This window comes from Danio rerio, chromosome 5 (genome assembly GCF_049306965.1).
Source record: "Danio rerio strain Tuebingen ecotype United States chromosome 5, GRCz12tu, whole genome shotgun sequence".
Lineage (NCBI taxonomy): Eukaryota > Metazoa > Chordata > Actinopteri > Cypriniformes > Danionidae > Danio > Danio rerio.
In genome coordinates this window covers 74,452,908-74,480,528 of record NC_133180.1, presented here as the reverse complement: position 1 = coordinate 74,480,528, position 27,621 = coordinate 74,452,908, and the positions used below count along the sequence as shown (strand labels likewise).

Genomic DNA, 27,621 nt, shown 5'->3' with positions numbered 1-27,621 from the left:
AAATAGCATCTTTTTTCTTCCTGTCATTGATGCTTTAAACCAACAGAAAAAGCTTCCAGTTCCCGAGATAAGTCTCGACCCAGATACATACAGACAGAAATGCATTGATTCCAGCTCTGTATGCTAAACTCCGGCACTCCTGGGAAAAGCGCATGCAAATAAATAAAAAAAGAAAGAGCAATAAAGGTGTTTCTCCTCAGAGAGCTGGGAAGAGAAAGGAGTTTGAGCGGAATAACTGAGAGAAATATATGCAGCGGTCATATTTTTAGATCAAAGCATCTTTTGTGATTGGAGATGGTTTTGAAGCGTGTGGTGGCTCCGGGTGGTCACATGACCAGCTGGAACCCCAGGGCCAGAAGCCTGGGGGGAGGGAGGGGGGCGTCTGAATGAATGCCTGATTAAAACCCATCACCATCATCAATAAGTAATGACCAACAGCAATAGTTCAAGCGAGCAGAAAAACGAAAAGTGCAATCAAGAGCAGATGCAGAGTGCGAACGGATGAAAGGAAGGATGTTCGCTGGAAATTAAATGACCGGGAGGAAATTTTATATCATGATTTTTTTTATTCTCACTGGCCACTTTATTAGGTACACCTTACTAGTACCAGGTTGGACCCACTTTTTTTGTTCAAAACTGCCTTAATCCTTCGTGGCGGAAATTCAACAAGATAATGGAAATATTCCTCAGAGATTTTGCTCCATATTGACGTGATAGCATCACGCAGTTGCTTCAGATTTTGTCGGCTGCACATGCATTATGCGGATTTCCTGTTCCACCACATCTCAAAGGTGCTTTATTGGATTGAGTTCTGGTGACTGTGGAGGCCATTTGAGTACTGTGAACTCATTGTCATGTTCAAGAAATCAGAGGTTATTTGTGCTTTATGACATGACACGTTATCATGCTGGAAGTAGCCATCAGAAGATGGGTACACTGTGGTCATAAAGGGATGGACATGGTCACCAACAATACTCAGGTAGGCTGTGGCGTTGACACCTTCTCAATTGGTACTAATGGGCCCAAAGTGTGCCAAGAAAATCTCCCCCACACCAATACACCACCAGGCAGGATGTATTCATGCTTTCATGTTGTTGATGCCAAATTCTGATCTGACCATTCGAATGTTGCAGCAGAAATTGAGACTCATCAGAGCAGGCAACATTTCTCCAATCTTCTATTGTCCAGTTTTGGTGAGTCTGTGTGAATTGTAGTCTCAGTTTCCTGTTCTTAGCTGACAGGAGCGGCACCCTGTGTGGTCTTCTGCTGCTGTAGCCCATCCGCTTCAAGGTTGGATGTGTTGTGTGTTCAGAGATGCTCTTATGCAGACCTCGGGTTGTAACGAGTGGATAGTTGAGTTACTTTTGTCTTTCTATCAGCTGGAACCAGTCTGGCCATTCTCCTCTGACCTCTGGCATCAACAAGGCGTTTGCGCCCACAGAACTGGCGCTCACTGGATATTTTCTCTTCCTCAGACCGTTCTCTGTAAACCCTAGAGATGGTTGTGTGTGAATATTGCAGTAGATCTGCAGTTTCTGAAATACACAGATCAGCCCGTCTGGCACCAACAACCATGCCATGATCAAAGTCCCTTAAATCAGCTTTCTTCCCCATTCTAATGCATGGTTTGAACTGCAGCAGATCGTCTTGACCATGTCAACATGCCTTAATGCATTGAGTTGCTGCCATGTGATTTAGTTATTGGAAATTTGTGTTAATGAGCATTTGAACAGGTGTACCTTATAAAGTGGCCGGTGAGTGTATATACAGAATTATTAGCCATCCTGATTTATTAGCACCCCCGTATAGAAAGAAGATTTTTTTCAGCACATTTCTAAACATAATAATTTTAATAACTCATTTCTAATAACTGATTTATTTTATCTTTGCCATGATGACAGTAAATTAACTACATATTTTTCAAGATACTTGTATTCAGATTAAAGTGACATTTAAAGGCTTAACTAGGTTAATTAGGTTAACTAGGCAAGTTAGGGTAATTAGGCAAGTTATTATATAATGATGGTTTGTTCTGTAGACTATCTAAAAACAAATATTGCCTAAGGAGGCTAATAATATTGACCTTAAAATGGTTTTTAAAAAATTAAAAACTGCTTTCATTCTAGCTGAAATAAACCAAATAAGACTTTCTCCAGAAGAAAAAATGTTTTAGAATATACTGTGGAAAAATTCCTTGCTCTGTTAAACATCATTTGGGAAATATTTAAAAAAAAAAAAAGAAATAAAAAATTCAATAATTTGGTCTTCAATTGTATGCGTGTATATGTGTGTGTGTGAGGATAAAATTAGGCTGTGCCCTTGTTCCCATGTCCGTCTGTTTCCCTGTGGAAAACTGCAGATGTGAGATGGAGAGAAAAGCGCTGGTAGACTCTCGTCTGTTTTTCGCTAAAGCTTCTTCTGTTGGCCATGATTTGATAACCAAAACCATCAAACCTCAGGGAATTTCCTCTGCCTTGTTTGTGCTCGGAGGAGAAAATGCTATTGCTCAGATGTTGCACAGTCATAAGAGGATGAAAAGAAACTGCATAAAGCTGCATGGGGTTTCCATTGATGCTTGATTTCTGCTGCTCTCTTTGAGTTCAAATACCGGCATGCGCTTTAGCATGTTTGCTAGCACATCAAAATGCATGCTGAAACACTAGTGGTTACATTTAAATTCACTGTAATTTTTTTTTAGTAATGCTAACATTAAATTATGAATAACCCAAAACCAAACTATAATCCCAACCCTTTTGTAATTCATCTTGGAGAGTAGCTAGCTGCATTTAGCTTAGCTACATATTGTTCAGTAGCTAGCTTGAGAGCAGCACAGCCACGTATGAATCAACATAGTTTTTCCAGTAACTTGAATATGTGTGTGTGTGTGCGCTTAATGTAAAGTGCTTGTAATCTGTGTGGGATTTTCATTGATGATTGTGATGGTTTTGGAGTTCAAATACATGTGATTTAGCATGTTTAGCACATCAAAAGAAACGTAGACTGCATGTTAAAACCCCAATGGTTGCATTTCCTTTAACAAACATCTATCTCTCGTGTGTGTTTTCCAGAAGTCCTGATGAACACGAAAACGGAGACATCAGATCTGAAGTGGACGACACACTCTCGCTCTAAACCTGAGGTGAGACCTGCAGATCCGACCTTATGATCATACAAGCAGAGCAAACGATCAAAGATCAATGCAAGTCGATGTAAAAATGACAGCATCATAAGAGGAGAGGCAATTTAAGTTTGACACCTAATGTGATTAGTCAACCTCCCTGCTAAAAAATCCAGCTTAAACCAGCCTAGGCTGGTTGGCTGGTCTTAGCTGGTTGACCAGGCTGGTTTAAGAGGGGTTTTGGCCACTTCCAGGCTGGTTTCCAGCCATTTCCAGCCTGGTCTTAGCTGGTCAGGCTGGGAGATGACCAGCTAAAACCAGCTTGACCAGCCTAGCCAAGCTGGGAGTCCAGCAAAAACCAGCTATATCCAGCTTAAACCAGGCTGGTCAAGCTGGTATTAGCTGGATTTGGCTGGTCATTTTCCAGCCTGACCAGCTAAGACCAGGCTGAAAATGGCTGGAAACCAGCCTGGAAATGGCCAAAACCCCTCTAAAACCAGGCTGGTCAACCAGCTAAGACCAGCCAACCAGCCTAGGCTGGTTTAAGCTGGATTTTTCAGCAGGGCTATTTAAAATAATATTTATAGGAGCATTCTTATAATGTTTTTCATTATTTGTTTATATTATTATTATAATAATGAAAATTATTATTACATTAAAGTGCAGTTCTCTCTATTAATAGCGCATTACTGTTGTTTTGCTTCAATAAACTTCTAATTTGCTGCTTATTAATAGCTGTAATGGTAGTGGTATTGGGTAGTATTATGGATGTCCATGCTAAAAAATACAGCTTAATGCAGCTTAGGATTTAGGCTGGTTTTAGCTGGTCGACCAGCCTGGTTTTAGAAGGGTTTTGGCCACTTCCGGGCTTGTTTCCAGCCATTTCCAGCCTGGTGTTAGTTGGACAGGCTGGGAGATGGCCAGTTAAAACCAGCTTGACCAGCCTATCCAGGCTGGGAGCCCAGCCAAAACCTGCTATGTCCAGCTTAAACCAGGATGGTCAAGCTGGTTTTAGATGGTTTTAGATGGTCACTTTTCAGCTTAACCAGCTAAGACCAGGCTGGAAATGGCTGGAAACCAGCCTGGAAGTGGCCAAAACCGCTCCAAAACCAGGCTGTTCAACCAGCTAAAACCAGCCAACCATCCAAGGCTGGTTTAAGCTAGATTTTTCAGCAGGGGTAGAATAGGATCATGCAGACTATGTATTCTAAGCAGGTAATAAACCAGTAGTGAGGAATTATAATTTTTTTGGTACATTATTTCATACATTATTATGGTACTTACTGGTATTATTGTCTTGAATGAAGTTTGTTGATATACCTGTGCTTTAATTCCTAATATAAAACAAAGGACACTGTTTATTTGATTGATTAATGTTGTGATTGCTGCATAATTTGGCCACACTTTATTTTTAAGTACAAATCTGGCTATCGATAAAATATTACCTATGACTTAAACCTCAATAAACGACATTTTCTGCTAATTAACAGCCATTATGGCAGTAGTATTGGGTAGGATTGGGAATGTAGAGCATGATCATGCAGAATACGCACTTTATAAGTGCTAATAAACAGTTTTTATCTTAATAATAGGCAGGTAATGAACCAGTAGTGATAATTGGTACTTATTTTTGGTACTTTTACATTATTATGGTACTTCCTGGTATTATTGTTTTTGCATAAATGTCTGAAATGAAGTTTGTTGATGTACCTGTGCATTAATTCCTGTAAATAAACAAAGAAAACTGGCTATTTGATGGATCATTGTTGTGATTGGTGGATCATTTGGCCCCACTTAATTTTAAAGTACAATTCTGGCTATCAATAAAATATTACTTATGGCTTAAACCTCAATAAATAACCCTTTTGTTGCTTATTAATAGCCATTATAGTATTAGTATTGTGTAGGATTATGGATGTAGAATGTGATCATGGAGAATATCTACTTTATAAGTGGTAATAAACAGTTTATATCTTAATAATAGGCAGGTAATAAACCAGTAGTAAATAGTGAGAATTGGTACTTATTGGTACTTATACATGTGTATTAATTCCTGAAATAAAGCAGAAAACTGGCTATTTGATTGATCAATGTTGTGATATGTGGATCATTTCATCACACTTTACCTTTAACGTACAAATCTGGCTATCAATAAAATATTACTTATGACCTAAACCTCTATAAATGAGCAATTTGCTGCTTATTATGGCTATTAATAGCCATTGTAGTAGTAGAAATTGGCAGGATTATGGATATAGAATAAGATCATGCAGAATATGTACTTTATAAATGCTAATAAACATCACATATCTTTATAATAGACAGGTAATAAGCGAGAATAAGTAAGACTTGTGTTTTTATCCACTTTTATTTCAGTGGTTGTATTTAAGGGAAGCGTTGTACACCTGAAACCCTTCGGCTCTGATGAAGGCTTGTGTGTTGGCAAAATAAAACCCCTTTTTAATTACACTTTCTGTTTTGTTTTGACACCTTGACATTGATGTGATGCTGGTGTAATACTAACATTTTTTTTCATGCACCTTGCTAATGGTATGAAGTATTTAAAGTACACATGAAATCAAAACTAAGCCTGTTGATTTGATTAGCTCACAGCGCTAGCTTTGTGGTGAACAATTCATCTGTGTAGGGCATTAAGACAAAAAAAATAGTTTGTCCTTGTAATCTTTAATCAAAATCTGTAAATGCACTTCCTGTTTGTTTTTTGTGATCACACCTATCTGAGGTATTGGGCGTGGCTAACATACTTAACCACGCCCCTCCAGCTGTCACTTTTGACAACAAACAGAAATGGTGAAGAGGAGGAGGAGGAGTCTGTTAGGCTATAATAACTCTCTCAAAAAATCCTTTTCCAATCACCTCGCAGTAGAAAAAAACAAGCCCCGCCCACTCATGTATGATTCAGTTTCTCTAGGAATAAGTAAAAAATAAATAAATAAAAGTCGCAGCTTCTGGACTTTAAGTGATTTTTGTGTGTTTTGCAGTGGGAGGAGGTCAGTGGTCTGGATGAGGAGAACAACAGTGTGCGGACCTATCAGATCTGCCAGGCGGACGGCTCCAGCAGTCATTGGCTGCGTAGTAAGCTGATCGAGCGGCGGGGGGCGTCACAGGTGTACGTGGAGCTGTTCTTCACTATGGTTGAGTGTTCATCTCGAAACACACACCACCGCTCCTGCAAAGAGACTTTCAACCTTTATTACTACCAAAGCGACACGGATGACGCCACAGCCACCCACCCGGCGTGGATGGAGAACCCCTACACCAAGGTGAACACATACTGATGAATATACACTAGTCTGCATGCACATTTGGAGTACATGTGAAGTTCCCACTTTTGTATTAACCACTACAGTGGGGGAAATAAGTATTGAACACGTCACCGTTTTTTTTTTTGTTCAGAAAACATATTTCTTAAGATGATGTTAACTTGAAATTGTCACAAAAAAGTCCATATATGTAACATAAACTAAACTAATTAGTTCCTAAACAAAGTTGAAATGATGCAGGGAAAAAAAGTATTGAACACATGAAGAAAGGGAGGTGTAGAAATGCAGTGAAAGCCCAGACAGCAGCTGAAATCTCCCAGTAGTTTCCTCAGTGTAATGTATATCAGCTGCTTCATTCCAACATCTACATTAGCAGGAGGATGAAGATGAAACCAGGGTGGACATTTCAGCACGACAATGATCCAAAACACAGCCAAGGAGACTCTCAGATACTTTCAGAGAAAGAAAATCAAGCTGTAGAATGGCCCAGCCAATCACCTGATGTGAATCCAATAGAGAACACAAAAATAAGCTCAGATTTGATCAACGAGACCCACAGAACCATTAAGATTTTGACACTCTGTTGAAGTCTGTGAGAAACTCACACCTGAGCAATGCATGTGACTTCATTCTCCATTTGAGAGGCGTCTTTAAGCTGCCGTCACTAAAAAATGTCTTTAATATAAAGAATTTAATACGTTTCAGTAGTTCAGCACTTTCTCCTTGGATCATTGACAAATGAGAAGAGACACATAAAGGACAAGATATATTTTATGTTTTACATATATTGTTTCATGAAAATAGTGTAGTTTGATAGAATGTGTGAATTAAAAGCCATGTTTTAGACACTTTACGTTAATTATAATTAAATTTAAATTTATTTTCACAAGCGTTTATTGTTAACTTTCGTTCTAATACTAAAGAAAAAATGTTTGATTAATGTTTTTTATTATTGTTTTATTTATTTTTGTTTTTTTACAAAATTTTAAATTGTAGTTTACTGCATTTAAATGTAATTTTAACTAATATTATTAATATTTTATATTTTAATATTAATATTTTAACTACAATACTATTAAACTTATAATATTAGAATATTTTAAAAAGTTATTAATAAATGTTTTTTATTAGAAAGACTATTATTGTTTTTACAAAGAAAAGATTATTAAAATAACAAAATTTGTAAAATGAAAAAAAAAAACTTTCATTTGACATCAAGTTAGAATTTAAATGTACTACAAGTGGATTTTATTTTCAGAGATTCTAAAATGAATGTACTGTTGAGATCTCTGCCTTTAACTGAGTCGTGTCTGAAATATATTTAGAGAGACGTAAGATTATTGAGACGTTTCCAAGAAAAAGATTTTATATTCTCTCTGTTCAATGTCAATCAACACTGAGCTGTTTTTTCATCCAAAGATGCCAATTAAACTTTAAATAATTATATATAAAATCTTATATATAAAGATATATAAAACCTTTACTTTTAGATTAATCAAGATAATGTGCTTACGATCTGTCAGAACTTTCAAAAACTATGTGCTTTTTACCATATTTGATAGCGCATCGAAATAATCACAGCTTTTGCGATGTGAAAATCGCACCTTTTTTTTTTTGGACATGTCTGTCCAAACTGCTTGAAAAGTAGCTTTTTCACCGTAGGTGCCCTTTAAAACCTTGACTTTTCCTAACCGCGCTATACCTAAACAAGGTTATCCTCCCATGCCTAATCACAGGTGCTCTTTAGTTTGTACTAGGGCTGCACAATATTGGACACATCCAACATTGCGATATTTTGTAGTCTGCGATTATATATTGCGATATGAATACAACTTCACCAGATGACATGAATATCTCGATTTACAAATGATTGATAATCGGGATTGGGATGATTCTGTAGCCATGTGGATCTACATTCATTCCTTTATTTTCTTTTCGCCGTAGTCCCTGTGGATCTACATTAATATAATAAACAAAAGTTACAAGCAAGAGCGACGCAGTGGCGCAGTAGGTAGTGCTGTCGCCTCACAGCCAGAAGGTCGATGTGTTGCTGGTTCGAACCTCGGCTCAGTTGCCGTTTCTGTGTGGAGTTTGCATCTTCTCCCTGTGTTCGCATGGGTTTCCTCCGGGTGCTCTGGTTTCCCCCGGAGTCCAAAGACATGCGGTACAGGTGAATTGGGTAGGCTAAATTGTCCTTAGTGTATGAGTGTGTGTGTGGATGTTTCCCAGAGATGGCTTGTGGCTGGAAGGGCATCCGCTGTGTAAAAACGTGCTGGATAAGTTGGCGGTTCATTCCGCTGTGGCAACCCCAGATTAATAAAGGGACCAAGCTGACAAGAAAATGAATTTCAAGCATAGATTATACAATAAAGAAAAAGTTACAATTGAAATAAACAATTGTGTTTTATTGTTTTCAGTATCTAACAGCATTCAAGTACAGTCATTAAATATTAATAAAAAATAATGACATAAAATCAATTGTTATAAAAATTACTACATTACCTGAGTGCTTTTAAAATCCTCATACAGATTCAAAATCACATGCAAATGATCAATTATTATACAGACTCAGCATTGCATATCCTGCAGTGCGACTCTAGCGAATGATCCCATTGCGATATCAATGCTGAAACAATATGTTGTGTAGGTGCCCTTTAAGTCAAATATCTATTAAGGCTGATTTATACTTCTGCGTCAAACACCGGCGTATGCTACGGCACTGACGCATAGCCCTTCGCCGTGGCCGTCGCCGTCACTGACGTGCACCTCTCAAAAATTGTAACTACACGTCGCAACAACGCGTAGCGCAAGCTCTGTGATTGGTCGGCTTGGTAGCGCTGACGAGTTGGGGCGGGATCGAGAGCCGCGCGAATGGCGCGATCGATTGTTTACAAGTTTGGAGTCCCGTGAAGGAGCTCCGGATGGAAAGTTTTGTTTAGTGTTTACCTCATAGTTAAAGTTGTTGCACGTCCGCCGGTTCCTGCCTCAAAATGAGCGAGTTTGAGCCACTTGTATATCCCGGAAGTGTTCAGGAAACGCAAAAAAGCAGCGAAGTAACTCAACACAGAGGAACATTTACACCTCACTGCCAACTAGTGTTTCGGAAGTGTTAATGCAGACCAACAGAAACAGCGCGCAGAAGTATAAATGCACAGCTACGCGCGTTGCATGCACCGTGGGTTACGCCGGTCACTTGACGCAGAAGTATAAACCAGGCTTAAGTGTGAACTCTTTTAGCACACCTTTAGGATGATCAATATATAATTGTGTTTTTATTCTCCAGGTGGACACAGTGGCCGCAGACTTCCTACTGCGCAAAGGCGGAGAGAAGAAAGTCAACGTGAAGACGCTGCGTTTGGGCCCGTTGAGCAAGCGTGGATTCTACCTGGCGTTTCAGGCTCAGGGCGCGTGCATGGCTCTGCTCTCCGTGCGTGTTTTCTTCAAGAAGTGTCCGGCGCTCACGCGCTCACTATCCGTCTTCCCGGAGACCGTTCCCCGCTCGCTGGTCCAGGAGGCAGTGGGCCAGTGTGTGGCCAACGCAGCACAGCCTGGCCCCAGTCCCAGACCGCCCAAGATGTTCTGCGGAGAAGATGGACAGTGGGTGGACCAGCCCACCACCACCTGCACTTGCCTGCCGGGCTTCGAGGCCAGCCATGGAGAGCTGGAGTGTAGAGGTGAGCGAGAGCAAACACAACAGACTGAAGAGCAAGCTAATTTAAGATTGGAAATATAAGCAAATAAAATCAAGCTGAGGTTTTCTGGATTCTGAGGAAAACTGCTAAATAAACCTTTGGCAATGCAGGTAACAAGTGTTGAGGAAGTTACTTTTAAAAAGTAATAGATTGCAAATGACTGATTACTACTGGAAAATTGTAATCGGATTACTTTACTAGTCATTCAAAAAGTAATCAGATTACTAATTGCTTGTTACTTTTAGTTTAACTCTGTTTTTTATTGAAATCTGTTCGTCAGAGAGCCACAGCATCAGATACACAGAATCATTAGACATCAACTGCTCCAGTGTGGTGGTAGAATACAATTTTGCTCACGTTTTCTTTCTCTCTGAATAAAACAATAATTACATATTCATGCATTAAGGAAAAAAATAATAATAATAAAAAAACCAACAACAGTAGAGAGAATAAATAAATATAAATACTAAAAGGGTACTGAAGTAGAAAATTAAATATTAATATATATTTAAAAAATAATAATAATAAAATAAAAAATAAAAAAACACTCTTTATTCATAGCTATGCAAGGGGCAGGGAAATTACTAGTTACTTTTAAAACCTAAAAAATATACCTATGCAAATACAAAATAAACTGCAGCTCTTTCAGTAATTTAATAACCGCTGAAAAACATTACAATGGGTTGTTCACACACTGAAAAAAGTGTTGCATGCAGAACTGTTGCAAACTTAATTTATTTGTGTTGAATTTAAACAAACAAATTAAGTTTAATAATGTTCAACTTAATTTGTTTGTTTAAATTCAGCCCAAATAAATTGTTTACAACCATTTAACGTAAAAAAAAAAATTGAGTAAATCCAAGGAATCATCTTTGAATAATTGTTTTCAGTGCAGCAGCTTGACATATATTTAAAAGACTTAAAGAGTCTGCCCAAAACTTAAAATGTTCTCACCATTTACTTTCAAACTGGTTTGTCTTTAAAAACTGGAAACCTGTAAGCATTGACATCCATGGTTGGAGAAAGCACTGCAGTGTTTGGGTTTTCTGTGTTTGTCTGAGGTAGTTAGTCTACAGAAATGTGTATATTCCTTACAAAGCATGGAGCTGGTCGGTCAGTTCTTGTTGCGTGACTCGCAGTTTTCAACTAGTGCGCCTAGAAAATGCTCCTTCATTGGAAATAATGAACTTACGCGCGCAAAAAGCGTGATATGTGAACGGCCCCATAAGCAGCTACTCTTCTCTTCACGTTCAGAAGATACCTTCACTCCTGATCCTGCACAAAAATTTAATTCAGCCCGATTAGGCTGAGTTGGATCCTCGTGTTTTTGGGCGGCGGTGTCCTATTTGGTGACGAGTATTGTTGTAGAATGCTTTCTGTTCAAGTTCTTAAACAAGTTACTGGTCGAGTTAAAAGCAGTCAAAAGTTCTTTAGAGACTGGACACAGACTTTTTTTCACAGCGATATTTTAGTTTTTCTGCTCAATGAAATCAAAGTAATGTCTCAACGCAATCTCATGGCAGTTCGTGTCAAATTTGTATAAATTTGTATGATATAATTCGTACAATTTAGTACAATCTGCTCATCACCTAATGATGGTTGGGTTTAGGGATGGGCTTGGGTGCCACGCCTCCTTTTTAAAATCATACATTTTTGCACGACTGGATGTATTCATATGAATTAGCCACTAAACTGACAAAACTGAAAATACTTGCGATCAGGCTGGTGTTTCCAGTTGAAGAAGCAGCCACTGTCGCCAGCAACCATTTCAGTTCCCGTTTTCGAGTAATTTAAAAGCGCGTGCTCATTAAACGACGTTGCAGTGGACGTTTTCTTCTAAACAATTATATTTGTAATGCATGTAACGCAATCACATTGATTTTGGTAACAGTAATAAAATTGCACAAATTAAAAATGTAATTCGATACATAGCTTAAAGGGGCTAATAATTTTGACCTTAAAATTGTGTATAAAATATTAAAAAATGCTTTTATTCTAGTCAAAATAAAACAAATAGGACTTTCTCCAGAGGAAAAAATATTATCAGACATACTGTAAAAAGTTCCTTTTTCTGTTAAACATCATTTAGGAAATATAAAAAAAGAAGAAAAAAAATCAAAAGAGGGGTAATAATAATAATAATATTAATAATAATATAATATATAATATATGTATATATATATATATATATGTGTATGTATATATATATATATATATATGTATATATATATATGTGTATATATATATATATATATATATATATATATATATATATATATATATATATATATATATATATATATATATACATAATATATATATACATAATATAATAATAATAAAAATAATATATATATATATATATATATATATATATATATATATATATATATATATATATATATATATATATATATATATATATATAATCTCTTTATTATATTCACTCATTTGAATGCATCTTATGATGCTGAATAAAACGCATAAATTATCATTTTTATTAGAGTCATACTACTGACCCAAATCATTTAGCTTGCATTTTTTTACAATAATCATGTGCTAAAACCAGAAAAGGTTTTCCTTTGCATTTTCGAAAGGTCTCCCGTCTAGACTGCAAAATTGTGATAATGATCCCCGTTCACACTGAAGCTCGAAAATGGCGAAAAATGCCGCATCCTGCATACCATGCATTAAAATCCTTACCTGAATGTAAAGTTTAATATTGTGCAGCAGTGTTTCACATGTGGAGGAGCAAGATATACAGTTGACATCAGAATTATTCACCCTCCTGAATTATAAGCCGCCTGAATTATTAGCCCCCCCATGTATATTTTTCCCCAAATTTTGTTAAATGTAGAGAAGATTGTTTCAGCACATTTCTAAACATAACAGTTTTAATAACTCATTTCTAATATCTGATTTATTTTATCTTCGCCATGATGACAGTAAATAATATTTGACTAGATATTTTTCAAGACACTAGTATTCAGCTTAAAGTGACTTTTAAAGGCTTAACTAAGTTAATTAGGTTAAAGTTAGGGTAATTAGGCAGGTTATAGTATAATGCTGGTTTGTTCTGTAGACTATCCAAATAATATTGCTTAAGGAGGCTAATAATATTGACCTTAAAATGGTGTTTAAAAAAATTAAAACTCTTTTTATCCTAGCCGAAATAAAACAAGTAAGACTTTCTCCAGAAGAAAAAATATTATAGGAAATACTGTGAAAAAATCCTCTGTTAAACATCATTTGGGAAATATTTAGAAAAAGAAAAGTAATCACAGAAGCGCTAATTATTTTGACTTTAACTGTATATATAGCATATAAAACATAAAATTTGCAGCTTAATCCTGCCAGTTCATTCACCACAATGCAAATCCCCTAAATGAAAAGTTAAAGATAATCAAATAAATATATGGAGGAGGCTTATAGTGCCAACAGCTGCAGCTTCAGCACAGATAAGAGACTCTGGTGGAGAAAGAGAGAGAGAGAGACAGTAAAGGACAGATGGGACTGAATTAGACAAAGACTGAGACACTTGAGAAGAAGAGAAAACAGTTAGCGAACGCAGCGCACAGACCTCGGAGAGGTGAGATGAAGGTCTTGTGTTCAAACCGGAGAAAAGCGAGAGCGGAAAGCCTGTGATCACCAGAGGATTACTGTGTATTTCATCAGTGTCCTACGGCTGGACACATTTTCATTCGCTGTTACGTTACAGCCCTGTGCATCCTGGGTACATTTGCATTTTTTGCGCATGACAAGGCGACCTATGCGCACTGTACATGCGATGGGGTGAAATTGTGAAAGATTCATTTCATCCCAAATTTGTGAGGCTTTGATCACTTAAAGTGGCTTTCACTGGTGGCATTTCCTCAGAGATAGATAGAGGGAGAGATTGTGTCCAAGATTTTGTGTCCAAACCCCACTGTCAAAAAGACCGGGTTTTACACAATTCCCTCATGTCGTCCCAACACAAATCGATTAAGTTAATCATTTTATTTTTAATAAATTTAAGTGGTCGAAAAGCACAAACATGTCACTTTTAAAGGGATAGTTCACCCAAAAATGTTCGCCCTCCACTTCAAAATCTATTTCAGTTTTGTGAACACAAAAGAAGATATTTTGAAAAATGATGCTTGCTGACACCCATCCATTTACCATTGAAGTCAATGGGTGCCAGCAACAAGCATTCTTCAAAATATCTTCTTTTGTGTTCAACAGAAGAAAGAAACTCAAAAAGCTTTAAAACCACATGAGAGAGAGTAAATAATGAGGTCGTTTTCATTTTTGGTTAAACGCTTCCTTTAAATGCTCAGAATGATCACTCAGTAGGTTTTTTGTGTGTAATGGGATGTCTGCAAGCACCATTTCCATTCAGTTTTACGAGGTTCAGCCCTGATTTTCAGTGGTAATCGACAGCATATGTTACATGCGTGTAGGTTTAGCGTGAGATGAGCGGGAAGAGGATTTAACCAGGGAAATTCATTTAAGAACTTGCCTGATCTACTTTAATTCGAGTAATCGCCGTCTCTCTACGCAGTGGATCAGTCCAAATCCTCCCAGTTCCCAAAAATGACTTCAGCTTTTTTAATGAAGTGCCTTGAAATGGGTGTGGTGTGTGTGTGTGTGTCTGTGTGAGTTTATGAGTGTACACTGTAAAAAAAAAAAATAAAAAATCGATTTGTGTTGGGACAACATGAAGAATTGAACATGAAACAATTATTTTCTCCTCTCAAAATACTCAAGAATTGTGTTGTTTCTGCTCATTTTAAGTAAATAGTTTGAACTAACACCACACATATTTTTTTGATTGTACCTTTAATAACAAATGTCCCCACAAGGATAGCAATACCAGTTTTTTTAACCTTAAATGGACTTTTTTTGGTCTCCATAAGGAAAATGGCTTATAAATAGCATAAAACAAGTATTTTGAGTATGTAAAAAGCTGTTTCAGTGTTTTGTTTCAGCTTATTTCAAGTAAGTAGTTTGAACAAACGCCAAACATAATTTTTGAGTGTACCTTCAATAGCAAATGTCCCCACAAGTATAGCAATACCAGTTAATTTTGAGCTTACAAGGACTTTTTTGGTCTCCATAAGGAAAATGGCTCATAAATAGAATGAAGTATTTTGAGAATGTAAAACGTTGTTTCAGCTTAATTTAAGTAAATAGTTTAAACAAACACCAAACATAATTTTTTGAGGGTACCTTTAATACCAAATGTCCCCACAAGTATAGCAAAACCAGTTAATTTTGACCCTCTATGGATTTTTTCTGGTCCCCATAAGGAAAACAGTTCATAAATCACATAGAATTAATATTTTGAGGATGTAAAACGCTGTTTCAGTGTGTTGTTTTAGCTCATTTTAAGTAAATAGTTTGAACAATCACCAAACATCATTTTTTGAGTGTACCTTTAATACCAAATGTCCCCACAAGTATAGCAATACCAGTTAATTTTGACTATATATGGACTTTTTTGGTCTCCATAAGGAAAACGGCTCATAAATCACAAAGAATGAATATTTTGAGACTATAAAACTTCATATTGTTCCCTGTGAACGTTACGGTTGGGAAAAGGGGATCAAATATACAGTCTATACAGTATAAACATCAATACGTCTCTGCAAAGCCCCCATAAAGATTAACTGCTCCCCTTCAAAATACTCAAGAATTGTGTTGTTTCAGCTTAATTTAAGTAAATAGTTTGAACAAACACCAAACATAATTTTTTGAGTGTACCTTTAATAGCAAATGTCCCCACAAGGATAGCAATACCAGTTAGTTTTGACCTTATATGAACTTTCATTTGGTCTCCATAAGGAAAACGGCTTATAAATCGCATAGAACAAGTATTTTGAGTATGTAAAAAGCTGTTTCAGTGTTTTGTTTCAGCTCATTTTAAGTAAGTAGTTTGAACAAACACCAAACATGATTTGTTGAGTTTACCTTCGATACAAAATGTCCCCACAAGTATAGCAATTCCAGTTCATTTTGACCTAATATGGACTTATTTTGGTCTCCATAAGGGAAACGGCTCATAAATCACATAGAACGAATATTTTGAGGTCAGGGAAGAGAGATCGAATATACACCCTGTACAGTATAAACATTATTACATCTATGAGAAGTCCCCATAAAGATAGCTATACACGTGTATGTGTCTGTGTGAGTGAGTGTTTGAGGCTGAGCTCGTCTGTTAAACACTGCAGCTGTGCTTTCTGTGGGCGTGAACCCCTGGAGTTCACACACACTCTCGATGACTTACTCAGCATTCGTCCACTCAAACACACCGCATCTGCTGTTCATCCCTTTCTTTCACACACCCACCCACACAAAGGCAGCGCAAAGCCATAATAGTGGCGCCTGCGGGCAGGGATGTGTCCAGTACAAAGGCACTCTAATGACATGAGCAATTAGTTATGGGTAGAGAGACAAAGAGAGAGAGAGAAAGAGAGAGAGAGAGGAGAATAGCAGGGTTTATTGGGCAGGTGAAAGGCCGAATGGAGAGAGTGTGGTCACCGGGTCACAGGTGAAGGGCTCTCTGTCTCTGTGTGTGTGTGTGTGTGTGTGTGTGTGTGTGTGTGGTACTAATGACTCAAATTAAGCACATTCAGATGCACATGACATGTATTGTACAGCCTCTTTTTGTTTAGCTGGGAAACTACCGCTGTAGCACTAATACACCAAAAAAAATGTAATGACATAAAGTCAAGTCAACTATTTCGCATTTTTTATGGTGCTTTAACTTATTTAAATAAGTTATTCAGGTTTCAACTCATTTTTTGAAGACATGCAAAGGTCAACTTAACAATTTTAGTCAGTTTGATCAATGTTGAGATGACTAAAAAAGCTCTTAAAGTGCATTTAAAGGTTCTAGACACCCTGGTGTACTTTTTTTGAAACGTTAACAGCACCATTTAAGACACCGTTAGCGCCTGTCAGTTTTAATTGTGGGGAAAACTGGATCATTTTGAGCTTTTGTCAGCTAATTTCATCTTCAAATAATTTTTGGGGCGGGATCAAAATCGATGACTGTTCTTATCCAATAAGAAGAGCCTGCTTATTAATTATTCATGACTCATGATTCATGATTCATGTCGCTCTACTCCGCCTCCTTTCCCCGCTCCTCAATTTGTGACATAGATATATACACTAGATATCGCATAGGGACCCTGAGCATGCGTCAATAGCGCCGCCACATTGGTACAGTGCTTCCAGGACAAATGTCATTCAACCGCACTAGTCAAGTGTTATTACAAAGCACAAAGGCAGAACATTTCATAGGTAAGATTACATTTTTTACGTTTTTGTATGTTCTGAAATGTGTGCTAAACAGTTAGCATTATTAATGATAATACAGTCACTTACTGCATTCATCATAAGGCAAAATAGCTCCAATTCGCACACTCGGCTTATGCTAGCTTTGTTGAATAAAATTAGCAAACAATGCAAAAGAAATATGACAACGAGATGCTGCGCTGCCAGAAACTTGTATTATTGTCGGCTAGTGAACGAGTCGTTCATAATGGAGATTCATTCACAAATGAATCGCTCCCTCCATCAGTATGAGAAGTGAAAGCAGGAGAGGAGGTGTGTTTCAGGACATGATTAGATCAAATTGAACAGGGAGGGTGAATAGTACATTTCTGTACACGCAAACACACGCTTTTTGTCAGGAATGCCCATGCGGTCACTGATCCATCAATGTAGAAAAGTGATGTAAAATTATAATTTTCATTAAAAAAAATAATAAAAATACTAACATCCAGGAAAACTCCTGATCATAGATATATGTTTATATCTCTGGCTCTGCCGCCCAACCCTCCCTCCCCCCGACCCCCTTGAAAACTGGGGGCCCCATCGGTGATCCCTCTGCATTTTGCGCTACGCCACTGAAAATGACCAGCCAAGACCAGCTAAAACCAGCTTGACCAGCCTGGTTTAAGCTGGATATAGCTGGTTTTGGCTGGACTCCCAGCTTGGCTAGGCTGGTCAAGCTGGTTTTAGCTGGTCATCTCCCAGCCTGTCCAGCTAAGACCAGGCTGGAAATGGCTGGAAACCAGCCTGGAAGTGGCCAAAACCCCTCTAAAACCAGCCTGGTCGACCAGCTAAAACCAGCCAACCAGCCTAGGCTGGTTTAAGCTGGATTTTTCAGCAGGGGTATGTTACATGGCTTTCCCTGCAATGCTGTCAGGGTCAACCTGTTTGTGTGCGGCAAGCATTTTTGTCTGGAGAGCTATGTGAGAATTGGAGAATGGTGGATTTTGTCTTTTATCAGTTGAGTTTGTTACCATTCAGACACATCACCTATCCGTTCTGCTGTGTTCGCACATGTTTAAAATCCTCAGGATTACCGCATGGTTAATTGTTGAAATAGACAGGGCAAGAGACCTGCTGCACTGCTATCTACTGTGTCTGCATTCAGACCAAGTGTACCACACGCCTGCTTTTAAGTGACACTCCCAGGCATTAGATCGCCCCCAGAGGGCTGGCGGCAGTACAAGTCATAAGCCCAAATAAATAAAGTTAATTACACTTGCAGGCAACGCAGTGGTGCGGTAGGTAGTGCTGTCGCGCCACAGCAAGAAGGTAGCAGGTTCGAGCTTCGGTTGGGTCAGTTGGCGTTTCTGTGTGGAGTTTGCATGTTCTCCCTGCGTTCGCGTGGGTTTCCTCCGGGTGCTCCAGTTTCCCCCACAGTCCAAAGACATGCAGTGTACAGATAATATGTTTTTGTTTTCTTTCAATTATTTATTCGTAGGAAGTGCGATACATTTTCCATTGTCCTATGAAGAACTAAAAACACAAAAGAACATAACTCCACTTTTTAATTGATTATTTACCGCTGAATTTTAGGCTAATATTGGACTCATACAGCATCACATATTTCTTCTAACTAAACGCATATGCGGTTTTGTTTTCAATAATGAATAAACACAATTAGCTTTCTAAATATAACACTTGTAACATTCATTTAAATTGTCATTGGATGTTCAGATGTGAAATATTTGCGGTGGTTTTTAAGACGTTCGTCATCTAATCGCGGGCGTGACAGAAGATCACATACTTTGAGAATCAAAAGCCTCAAAATGAAGCCCAATTAATTAATTTTGCAATTATAACATTATGTGTAATTAGCTGAAGAATCGCATTAAGATAATAGTGATCACACCTGACGCTGCTGCTGCTCAAATTAAACTCGCTGTAAAGAAATTGTGTGTTTTCTTCAGATGAATTGCCAGCAGCACTAGAAGTACCTCGGACCCCCCCCCAAAAATAAAAAAGCTGCCGCAAAAATGTCTCTCCAGGCAGTTTAACAAGAAAATGAGCTTTAGTTATAGTTTTCAGCGAAGGTTAAAAATAAATGAGGAGAAGAGCTGTGAAAACAATAACATACCGCAATCACAGGCATTCCTATCTGGATGAGATTAGTTTCCTCTGAGGACCCTCTAGTAAGAAAATAATTTGCTCTGTAATTTTTTCCTGGGGTCGTGCGAGAATAAGAGACATGTTCAATTTGGATGAGATTAAAATCAGCGTGTGTGTGTGTATGAAACACAGATTTGCTAGTTTTGCTAATGGCAGGTCAAAAGTAATCAGTAGTTACACACACCAGTGAGATTTCACACAGTTGATTTGTGTTGGGACAACATGAAGGAATTAGGTTAATTTGTTAGTTTTTACAAATTTAAGTGGATTGAACATAAAATATTTAAGTTGTTCCACTAAAAAAACGAAAGAATTGTGTTGTTTCATCTCATTTTAAATAAGTAGTTTGAACAAGCAACAAACATAATTTTTTGAGTATACCTTTAATATCACATGTCCCCACAAGTATAGCAATACCAGTTAATTTCGACCTCATGGGGACTTTTTTAGTGTGTGTGTGTGTGTGTCTATGAAACACAGATTTGACAGTTTTGCTAATGGCAGGTCAAAAGTAATCTGTACATACAAATTGTAGTTTTTTTCCACACAATTGGATTTGTGTTGGGACAACATGAAGGAATTAAGTTGGCTGGTAAGTTTTACCAAATTAAAGTGGATTAAACATAAAACAATTAAGTAGTTTTCTCCAAAATATCCAGAATTGTGTTTTCAACTCATTTTATATAAGTAGTTTTAACAAACAGCAAAATGTCCCCACAAGTATAGCAATACCAGTTAATTTTGACCCTATGAGGACTTTTTTTGGTGTGTGTGTGTGTGTGTGTGTGTGTGTGTGTGTGTGTGTGTGTGTGTGTGTGTGTGTGTGTGTGTGTGCGTGTGTGTGCGTGTGTGTGTGTGTGTGTGTGTGTGTGTGTGTGTGTGTGTGTCTATGAAACACGTTTGCCAGTTTTGCTAATGGCAGGTAAAAAAAAAATATCAAAACATACCAGTGTTTAAGTAATTTTAGATTTTTTCCACACAATCTGTTTGTGTTGGGAAAACATGAAGGAATTTAGTTGCCTGGTTAGCTTTTACAAATTAAAGTGGACTAAACATAAAGCAATTAAGTTCCCCCCTAAAAAAAACCCAAGAATTGTGTTGTTTCAGCTCATTTTTAAAAAAGTAGTTTGGACATTTTTTAAGTGTACCTTTGATACCAAATGTCCCCACAAGTATAGCAATACCAGTTAATTTTGACCTTATGGGGACCTTTTTTAAGGTGAAACACAGATTTGACAGGTTTTGCTAATGGCAGGTCAAAAATAATCAAGTTTCACACACCAGTGTTTCAGATATTTTTGTCCACACAATCGATTAGTGTTGGGACAACATGAAGGAATTAAATTGACTTGTTGTTTTTTACAAATTTAGGTGGATTGAACATAAAACAATTAAGTTGTTTCCCCCAAAAATTGCAGAATTTTGACAATTTGTAAATGTACCTTCGATACCAAATGTCCCCACAAGTATAGTAATACCAGTTTATTTTGACCGTATGAGGACTTTTTTTGGTGTGGGGTATTTTGGTGTGAAACACAGATTTGCCAGTTTTACAAATCAAATGGAGTGGTTGTCGCAAACTGAAGAGTTAGGGGGCACTTCAGATCAATTTGTCTTTCTATCCAAGACTAAAAAGGGCATGTGCACCGCACAGGTTGAGCCCTATGTGTGCATGTGCCTGGTTGGGACAACATAAAGGGATTAGGTTGACTAGTTAGTTTTTAAAAATTTAAATGGATTGATCATAAAACAATTAAGCATCCAGAAAATATCCGGAATTGTGTTGTTTGAGCTCATTTTAAATAAGTGGTTTAAATAAACAGCAAACATAATTTTTCGATAGCAAATGTCCCCAATGCTTTTGAATGGATTTGATGACTGATTTCATTTGAAGCACGTCATTTTGCTCTATATAAATAAATTTAACATTTAACTTTGCATCACATAAATAAAATACATCTTAAAATACATTTAGATTAAACCAGTTACGTTAATTATAAAAATATAATGATTATTTTCAGTATTTTTGATTGACTAAATGCAGCCGTTATGAGCAGTGTTTTTTAAAATCATACTTTTTATGCTTATGATTGGATTCGATGACTGATTTTATTTGCAGTATGTCAATTTGTTCAGTATTTTTGTAAATACACTTTTTAAAAAAAAGATTTAAAATTCAACATTTCATCACAGAAATAATATACATTTTTAAATATATTTTAATTAAAAAGCAGTTATTTTAAATAGTAAAAAAATATTATTTTTCTTGTCAGTATTATTGATTAAATAAATACAGCCATGATGAGCAAATCTTCTGAAATTCCTACTTTTCAATGCTTATGAATGGATTTGATGACTATATTTAGTATGGATATATTTCAATTTTTTTAAATTGTAAAAAGCAAAAGATTTGCACTGTTATAATGAATAAATCTTTAAAAAATAAAGCCTCTGAGCAGATCTGCTACTTTAAAAACCCTGCTTTTTTTAATAATTATAAATGGATTTAATTAAGTTTTTTTTGTGTATATGCACGTCATTTTGATCAGTCTTTTGTATATATACTTTTAAATGTTATTTTAAAATGCAGCTTTGCATCACAGAAATAAAATACATCTTGAAATATATTTATACGTAAAATTTTTAATAGATTTTTACAGTTGTTTAATGAATAAATGCAGCCTTGATTAGCAGATAACACATCTTTTAAAAAAAACTGCTTTTTTTAATAGTTATAAATTGATTCAATGACAGATTTCTTTTTATTTAGCTCAGGATCTCTGTGTGTATATGCTTTAAAATGTTATTAATTTATGAATCTAAAGATAAAGATTCATAAAAAACATCTCAATATCTATTCATCACTAATACACGTCCTCAGCATAAGTCATTGATACTAATGTCAGCACTGTGTGTGCCTGCGTCCGTGCCTGTGTGTGTAAAACCACCAGAGAGTTGAAGTTAAAAAGATCTTCATCCGTCAGCAAATAAATTGACAGACATTCATTATGAATACATTTCAAATGACGCACACACACACACACCAGTGTAAAGCTGCTTTAACAAGGAGGTTAATGCAAACCACATGTGAAACTGACGTTAATCAAATCCAGATGTGTTTCCATCAATACAGCGGTTGTGGAGAGCTGATTATGAAATGAAACTAGTCCTTTTCTGCTCTCCCGAGACTCTGAGCTGCTCGTTTATACGTCCATGTTACACTGGAGGGAAAAAAAAAAGGCTACTAAAGTTTCCCGGATAAGCTGAACGTGTGTGTTCGGTTCAGTCGGGGAAGATATAATCAAGTGATCGAGGAGCTAAACACGCTGAAGAACGCGATCATCTTTCATATCCAGATCCAGAAACCATTCAAATCCCCAATCAGACCAGCAGAACGCAAACACACTCCGACATGTGTTTGGATTTGTTGTCTGAAGGATGGTGTAAATGTTGACACGTGTGGACAAATGAGGTTAGACAGAAGTTTGAGTGTGTGTGCGCCTGAAACTATTAAATCAAGAAGCATTTTCAGTGAAAATGATTATTATTTTCCTTAAAATTAGACAAATAATCTGGTAAGCAAGTACTTTACTGACCACACTGGCTGATTATTTAGCATGTCTTAAAGAGAAACTCATATAATTTTAACAGGTTTTTTTCTTCATTATTATATTCTACTTTAAAAAATCAATATTATATATATATGTGTGTGTGTGTGTTTGTGTGTGTGTGTACCTTGTATTCCTCACATTGTGGGGACCAAATTTCCTCTGTTCTCAGTCATTTAGCAGATGCTTTCATCCAAATCAATCTCAAAATGAGGAAGATATCAGGAGACCCAGCATAAACACGGCAAAACTCAATTATTTCTGTACCCAAAGGTTTTGTCTTCTTTATAGACCGAATACTCAAGTAATTATTAAATCAAGAAGCATTTTCTAGACCATCAGAAAAGTTTTTTTTCCCTCCTTAAAACGAGGTAAATAATTTGCAAGTAGGGTAAGCAAAATAAACCACTGCTTTTTATGTTTACTTACCATGCTGGTTGGTTATTTAGCTTATTTTAAGGAGACAATGACTTAAAAGCAAGACAAAAGGTCTAAGTAAGAAAGACTTCAAGAGGCAACATTCACAACAAATTCAAGTATGAAGAGGTTAAACTGGTATTATTATAGGTATGTGTTTGACCTACATTATCAAGAGTAAATGTGTGCTTGTAATGTACTTAGGGTTCAAGTCTCTGTGTTTATACCGTGTTTATATAATGAAGATCCAAAGTTGTCCCAAACAAAGAAAAAGACATGAACTCAGTATAAAAACCATTACACATATGAAAGTCCTCATAATGATAGATATAGCAACATAACTGAGTGATGATTTGCTGGGAAAAGTGGGTTTGTTTTGATAATGCAGCACTTTTTTCTCAAAACCCATTGTTTCCATGTTGTGCTCTAAAGTCTATGGTGGTCCCTGTTTAATTCGCTTACCCCACTGTCAGATTATTTACCTTGTTTTAAGGAAAAAGTTAATTTTTACGTTTTTTTTAATGATCTGGGAAATGCTTCTTGATTTAATACTTTTTTATATGTATATATTTGGACTAAGATGAAAATATTTTTTCTTTAGTGTTTATGCTGAATATCTTAATGCGTTCCTCTTTTTTTTTAAATCGCTTTGGATGAAAGCATCTGCTAAATGACTACATGTGGTGTAGTTGTCACAGACTGGCATCAAAAACACAACACACTCGCTGCTTTTCTTAAGGTAAAGGTTATAATGTGTTCTGCAGTGTCACGTAGCATCGAAGACTGTACTCAGTGTGTTATTTTTAACCCTTTCTGCTTGTGTGTTTGTGTGCAGCGTGTCCTGTGGGTCTGTTCAAGATGGGTTCTGGTACCGGTCCGTGTTCTGTGTGTCCTGAGAACAGTCAGACGGGAGAGACGGGTTCTGCTGCATGTGTGTGCCGCTCTGGGTTTTATCGCGCTCTGAGTGACAGTGCAGATACACCCTGCACACGTGAGTACTGCGCCTCTCTTATCTACAAACAGTATATAGGGGGAAAAAAAACCCTGAGATTTCTCAGTTACTCTGGATTTATTTTGTGATTTGAATTTAAGTAAAATAATGATGTCTTTGTTTTTGTTTTTAAGTTAAAGTTAAAACATTACTGCATTTGAATTTAAATGTATTACTCTGCTGTTAGTACAGTGCGTTCGATACAGTATGAATGTGAGCAGTATGAAGGGAATTCAGTAGTAGGTCATGCTGGTATTTCATGCAAACTGTTTTTCAAATTCTATGAATTCTGACTACTCGGCTCGCATACTGCTTTTAGCATACTATATAGTATGGAAGTATGCGATTTTGGATGCAGCCATCGGTAATATCTAGTCTGAGCTTGAATAAAATTTTTTTAAAAATTCTCACAAAATGACTATTTATTTCAAATTTGGAAGAAATGTCATGAGTAGTTTAAAGAATTACATTTTTACTCACGCAACTGTATATGAGAGTTTAAGTCAAATTCAATTATTTATATTTATTTTTTATTACTTCATTACACTTAATAAAACGTACATATTTCAGATTCGCAAAAATGTAGACAGCGCCCTCTAGTGGATTTTTTTCATCTGAAACGTGCAACAAAATCCTACATTGGCGAACAATACATACTATGCCTTTAAAAAATGTATAATAGTGTTGGATGTGCACTATATGAACTGATTTTTAAATAAATCTTGTAAATGGTTTGTATGTGCAGGTACACAGGATTTTTTTTGTTTAAGTTGGTTAAAAAATAAAATATGTTTTATTGTCTGTGATTTAATGGAAATCAGGTTTATTACACCAAAAATGTATATCTATATCTATATCTATATATATATATATATATATATATATATATATATATATATATATATATATATATATATATATATATATATATATATGTATATATTTCTTTTCACTTCTGAAGTTATTGTGGTGAAATGTGCCCGAAGCATGAACAGGAGTTAAAACATGACAGCTTTTTTTATTTCGTTACAAATTATTTCACATTTAAACAAACATTTTTTTAGAACTTTTTTTTTTAAATAGCAAAAAATAAAAATTGGTTAAAACCAATCAAGTTTTCATTTGATGTAATTTACCTTTTTATATGTTTGTATTTTTATTTGATTTTTTAAAACTTTTTTATTTATTTATTTTTTCATTTTGTTTGTTTGTTTTTTCTCATTGTATGTACTTAAGTTGATACTATCTATTCTTTTTGAAATATAATTTTGTTTTGTCTTTTTTTTTTTACTGTAATTTGCCATAAAAGTCATAAAAAAAGTTTGCATTTGATGTCGTATAAAATCAGGGTTATTCCACCAAAAACAGGTTATTTCAATAGGCTGATCTTAGAAGTTGTGCATATACAGAGTTATTATGTTTAATTATCTTATGTTTTTAAAATGTATGTTTCACCCCCAATTTCTGTTTAACGGAGAGGAGTTTTTTTTTTACACATTTCTAATCATAATAGTTTTAATAACTCATTTCTAATCACTGATTTATTTTATCTTTGCCATGACAGTAAATAATATTTCTCTAGATATTTTTCAAGACACTTCTATACAGCTTAAAGTGACATTTAAAGGCTTAAACTAGGTTAATTAGGTTAAGTTAGAGTTATTAGGCAAGTCATTGTATAACAGTGGTTTGTTCTGTAGACAATCGTAAAAACAATAAAGCTTAAGCGGTTAATAATATTGACCTTAAAATGGTTTTAAATAAATTAAAAACTGATTTAATTCCAGACGAAATAAAACAAATAAGACTTTCTCCAGAAGAAAAAATATTAAAGGAATACTGCGAAAAATTTCTTGCTCTGCTAAACATCATTTGGGAAATATTTAAAAAAGAAAACTCACAGGAGGGTGAATAATTCTGAGGTCAACTATGATGGACAATGGAGTGTTACAGATGCATGAAGTGTTTTTGTTATTGTGTTCAGGTCCTCCGTCGTCTCCGCGCAGCCCCGTCCCGCAAGTAAACGACACATCTCTGACTCTGGAGTGGAGCGAGCCGTTGGACAGCGGCGGCCGCTCGGATCTCAGCTACAGCGTGGAGTGTAGGATGTGCTCCACCCCTGGAAGTCCCTGCACACTATGCAGTGACGGTGTGAATTATCGGCCGTCCCAAACAGGGATCCAAGGCCGGCGCGTGAGCATTTGGGGTCTGAGACCTCACACCACCTACAGCTTCACTGTCATGGCCCTCAACGGGGTCTCCGCTCAGAGTCAGCAGGGGCCTGCAGGAGAGACCATCAACATCACCACCAGTCCCAATGGTGAGAATGAGAAACAGCAGGTTTTATACCACAATACTTCTTTAGTATGGTGTAGGGCCTCCTTATTCGGCCAACACAGCATCAGTTGGTCTTGGGAATGACAGATACAGGATGTTGAGCCATTCTTCTTGCAGAGTAGTGGCCAGGTCACTGCGTGATGCTGTTGGAGGAAAACATTTCCTAACTCGCTCCTCCAAAACACCCCAAAGTGCTTAATAATGTTTAGATCTGGTGACTGTGCAGGCCATATGAGATGTTCAACTTCATATTCAGGTTCATCAAACCCCTCTGTCACCAGTTTTGCTGTGTGTATTGGTGCATTATCATCCTGATACACAGCACAGCCTTCACCATTGGGTGCACATGGTCCTCCAGAATAGTTGGGTAGTCCTTGGCAGTGACCCAGCGCCCATCTAGCACAAGTATTGGGCCTACGGAATTCCATGATATTGATGCCCAACCCATCACTGATCCACCTCCATGCGGCTAGTGAAGGAGCTGACAAAGATTTAGCTGAGTGTTTTCAAAGCTTGTGTGTTTGTGTCTATGCAGTTCCTGTGTTGGTTTCGGGCTTGAGGAAGAGCACAGCCACTGAATCCAGCCTGACGCTGTACTGGAACACACCCACCCAGTCACACTACAGGATCCTGCAGTACCAGATACGCTACTGCGAGAAGGTTAGAGCTTCACTATACAACAATACATAACACTATAATGCATGTATGAAGTGGCTCATTGGTTAGCAAGGTCGCCTCACAGCAA

General features: G+C 36.7%; 1 protein-coding gene and 1 long non-coding RNA gene across 3 annotated transcripts in view; one reads left to right on the top strand and one right to left on the bottom strand.

The window, feature by feature from the left end:
- ephb4a (eph receptor B4a) overlaps nt 1-27,621 on the top strand; it is a 91,577-nt gene that overhangs the window by 38,918 nt on the left and 25,038 nt on the right. For both annotated transcript variants that reach the window (XM_021476001.3, NM_131414.1), the window contains 6 exon segments: nt 3,069-3,139; nt 6,121-6,402; nt 9,686-10,076; nt 24,384-24,539; nt 26,524-26,859; nt 27,412-27,536. In XM_021476001.3, the coding sequence (XP_021331676.1) occupies nt 3,069-3,139; nt 6,121-6,402; nt 9,686-10,076; nt 24,384-24,539; nt 26,524-26,859; nt 27,412-27,536 (1,361 nt within the window).
- The window catches only part of LOC141385684 (uncharacterized), a 143,269-nt gene that overhangs the window by 106,266 nt on the left and 9,382 nt on the right, over nt 1-27,621 (bottom strand). The window lies entirely within an intron of this gene.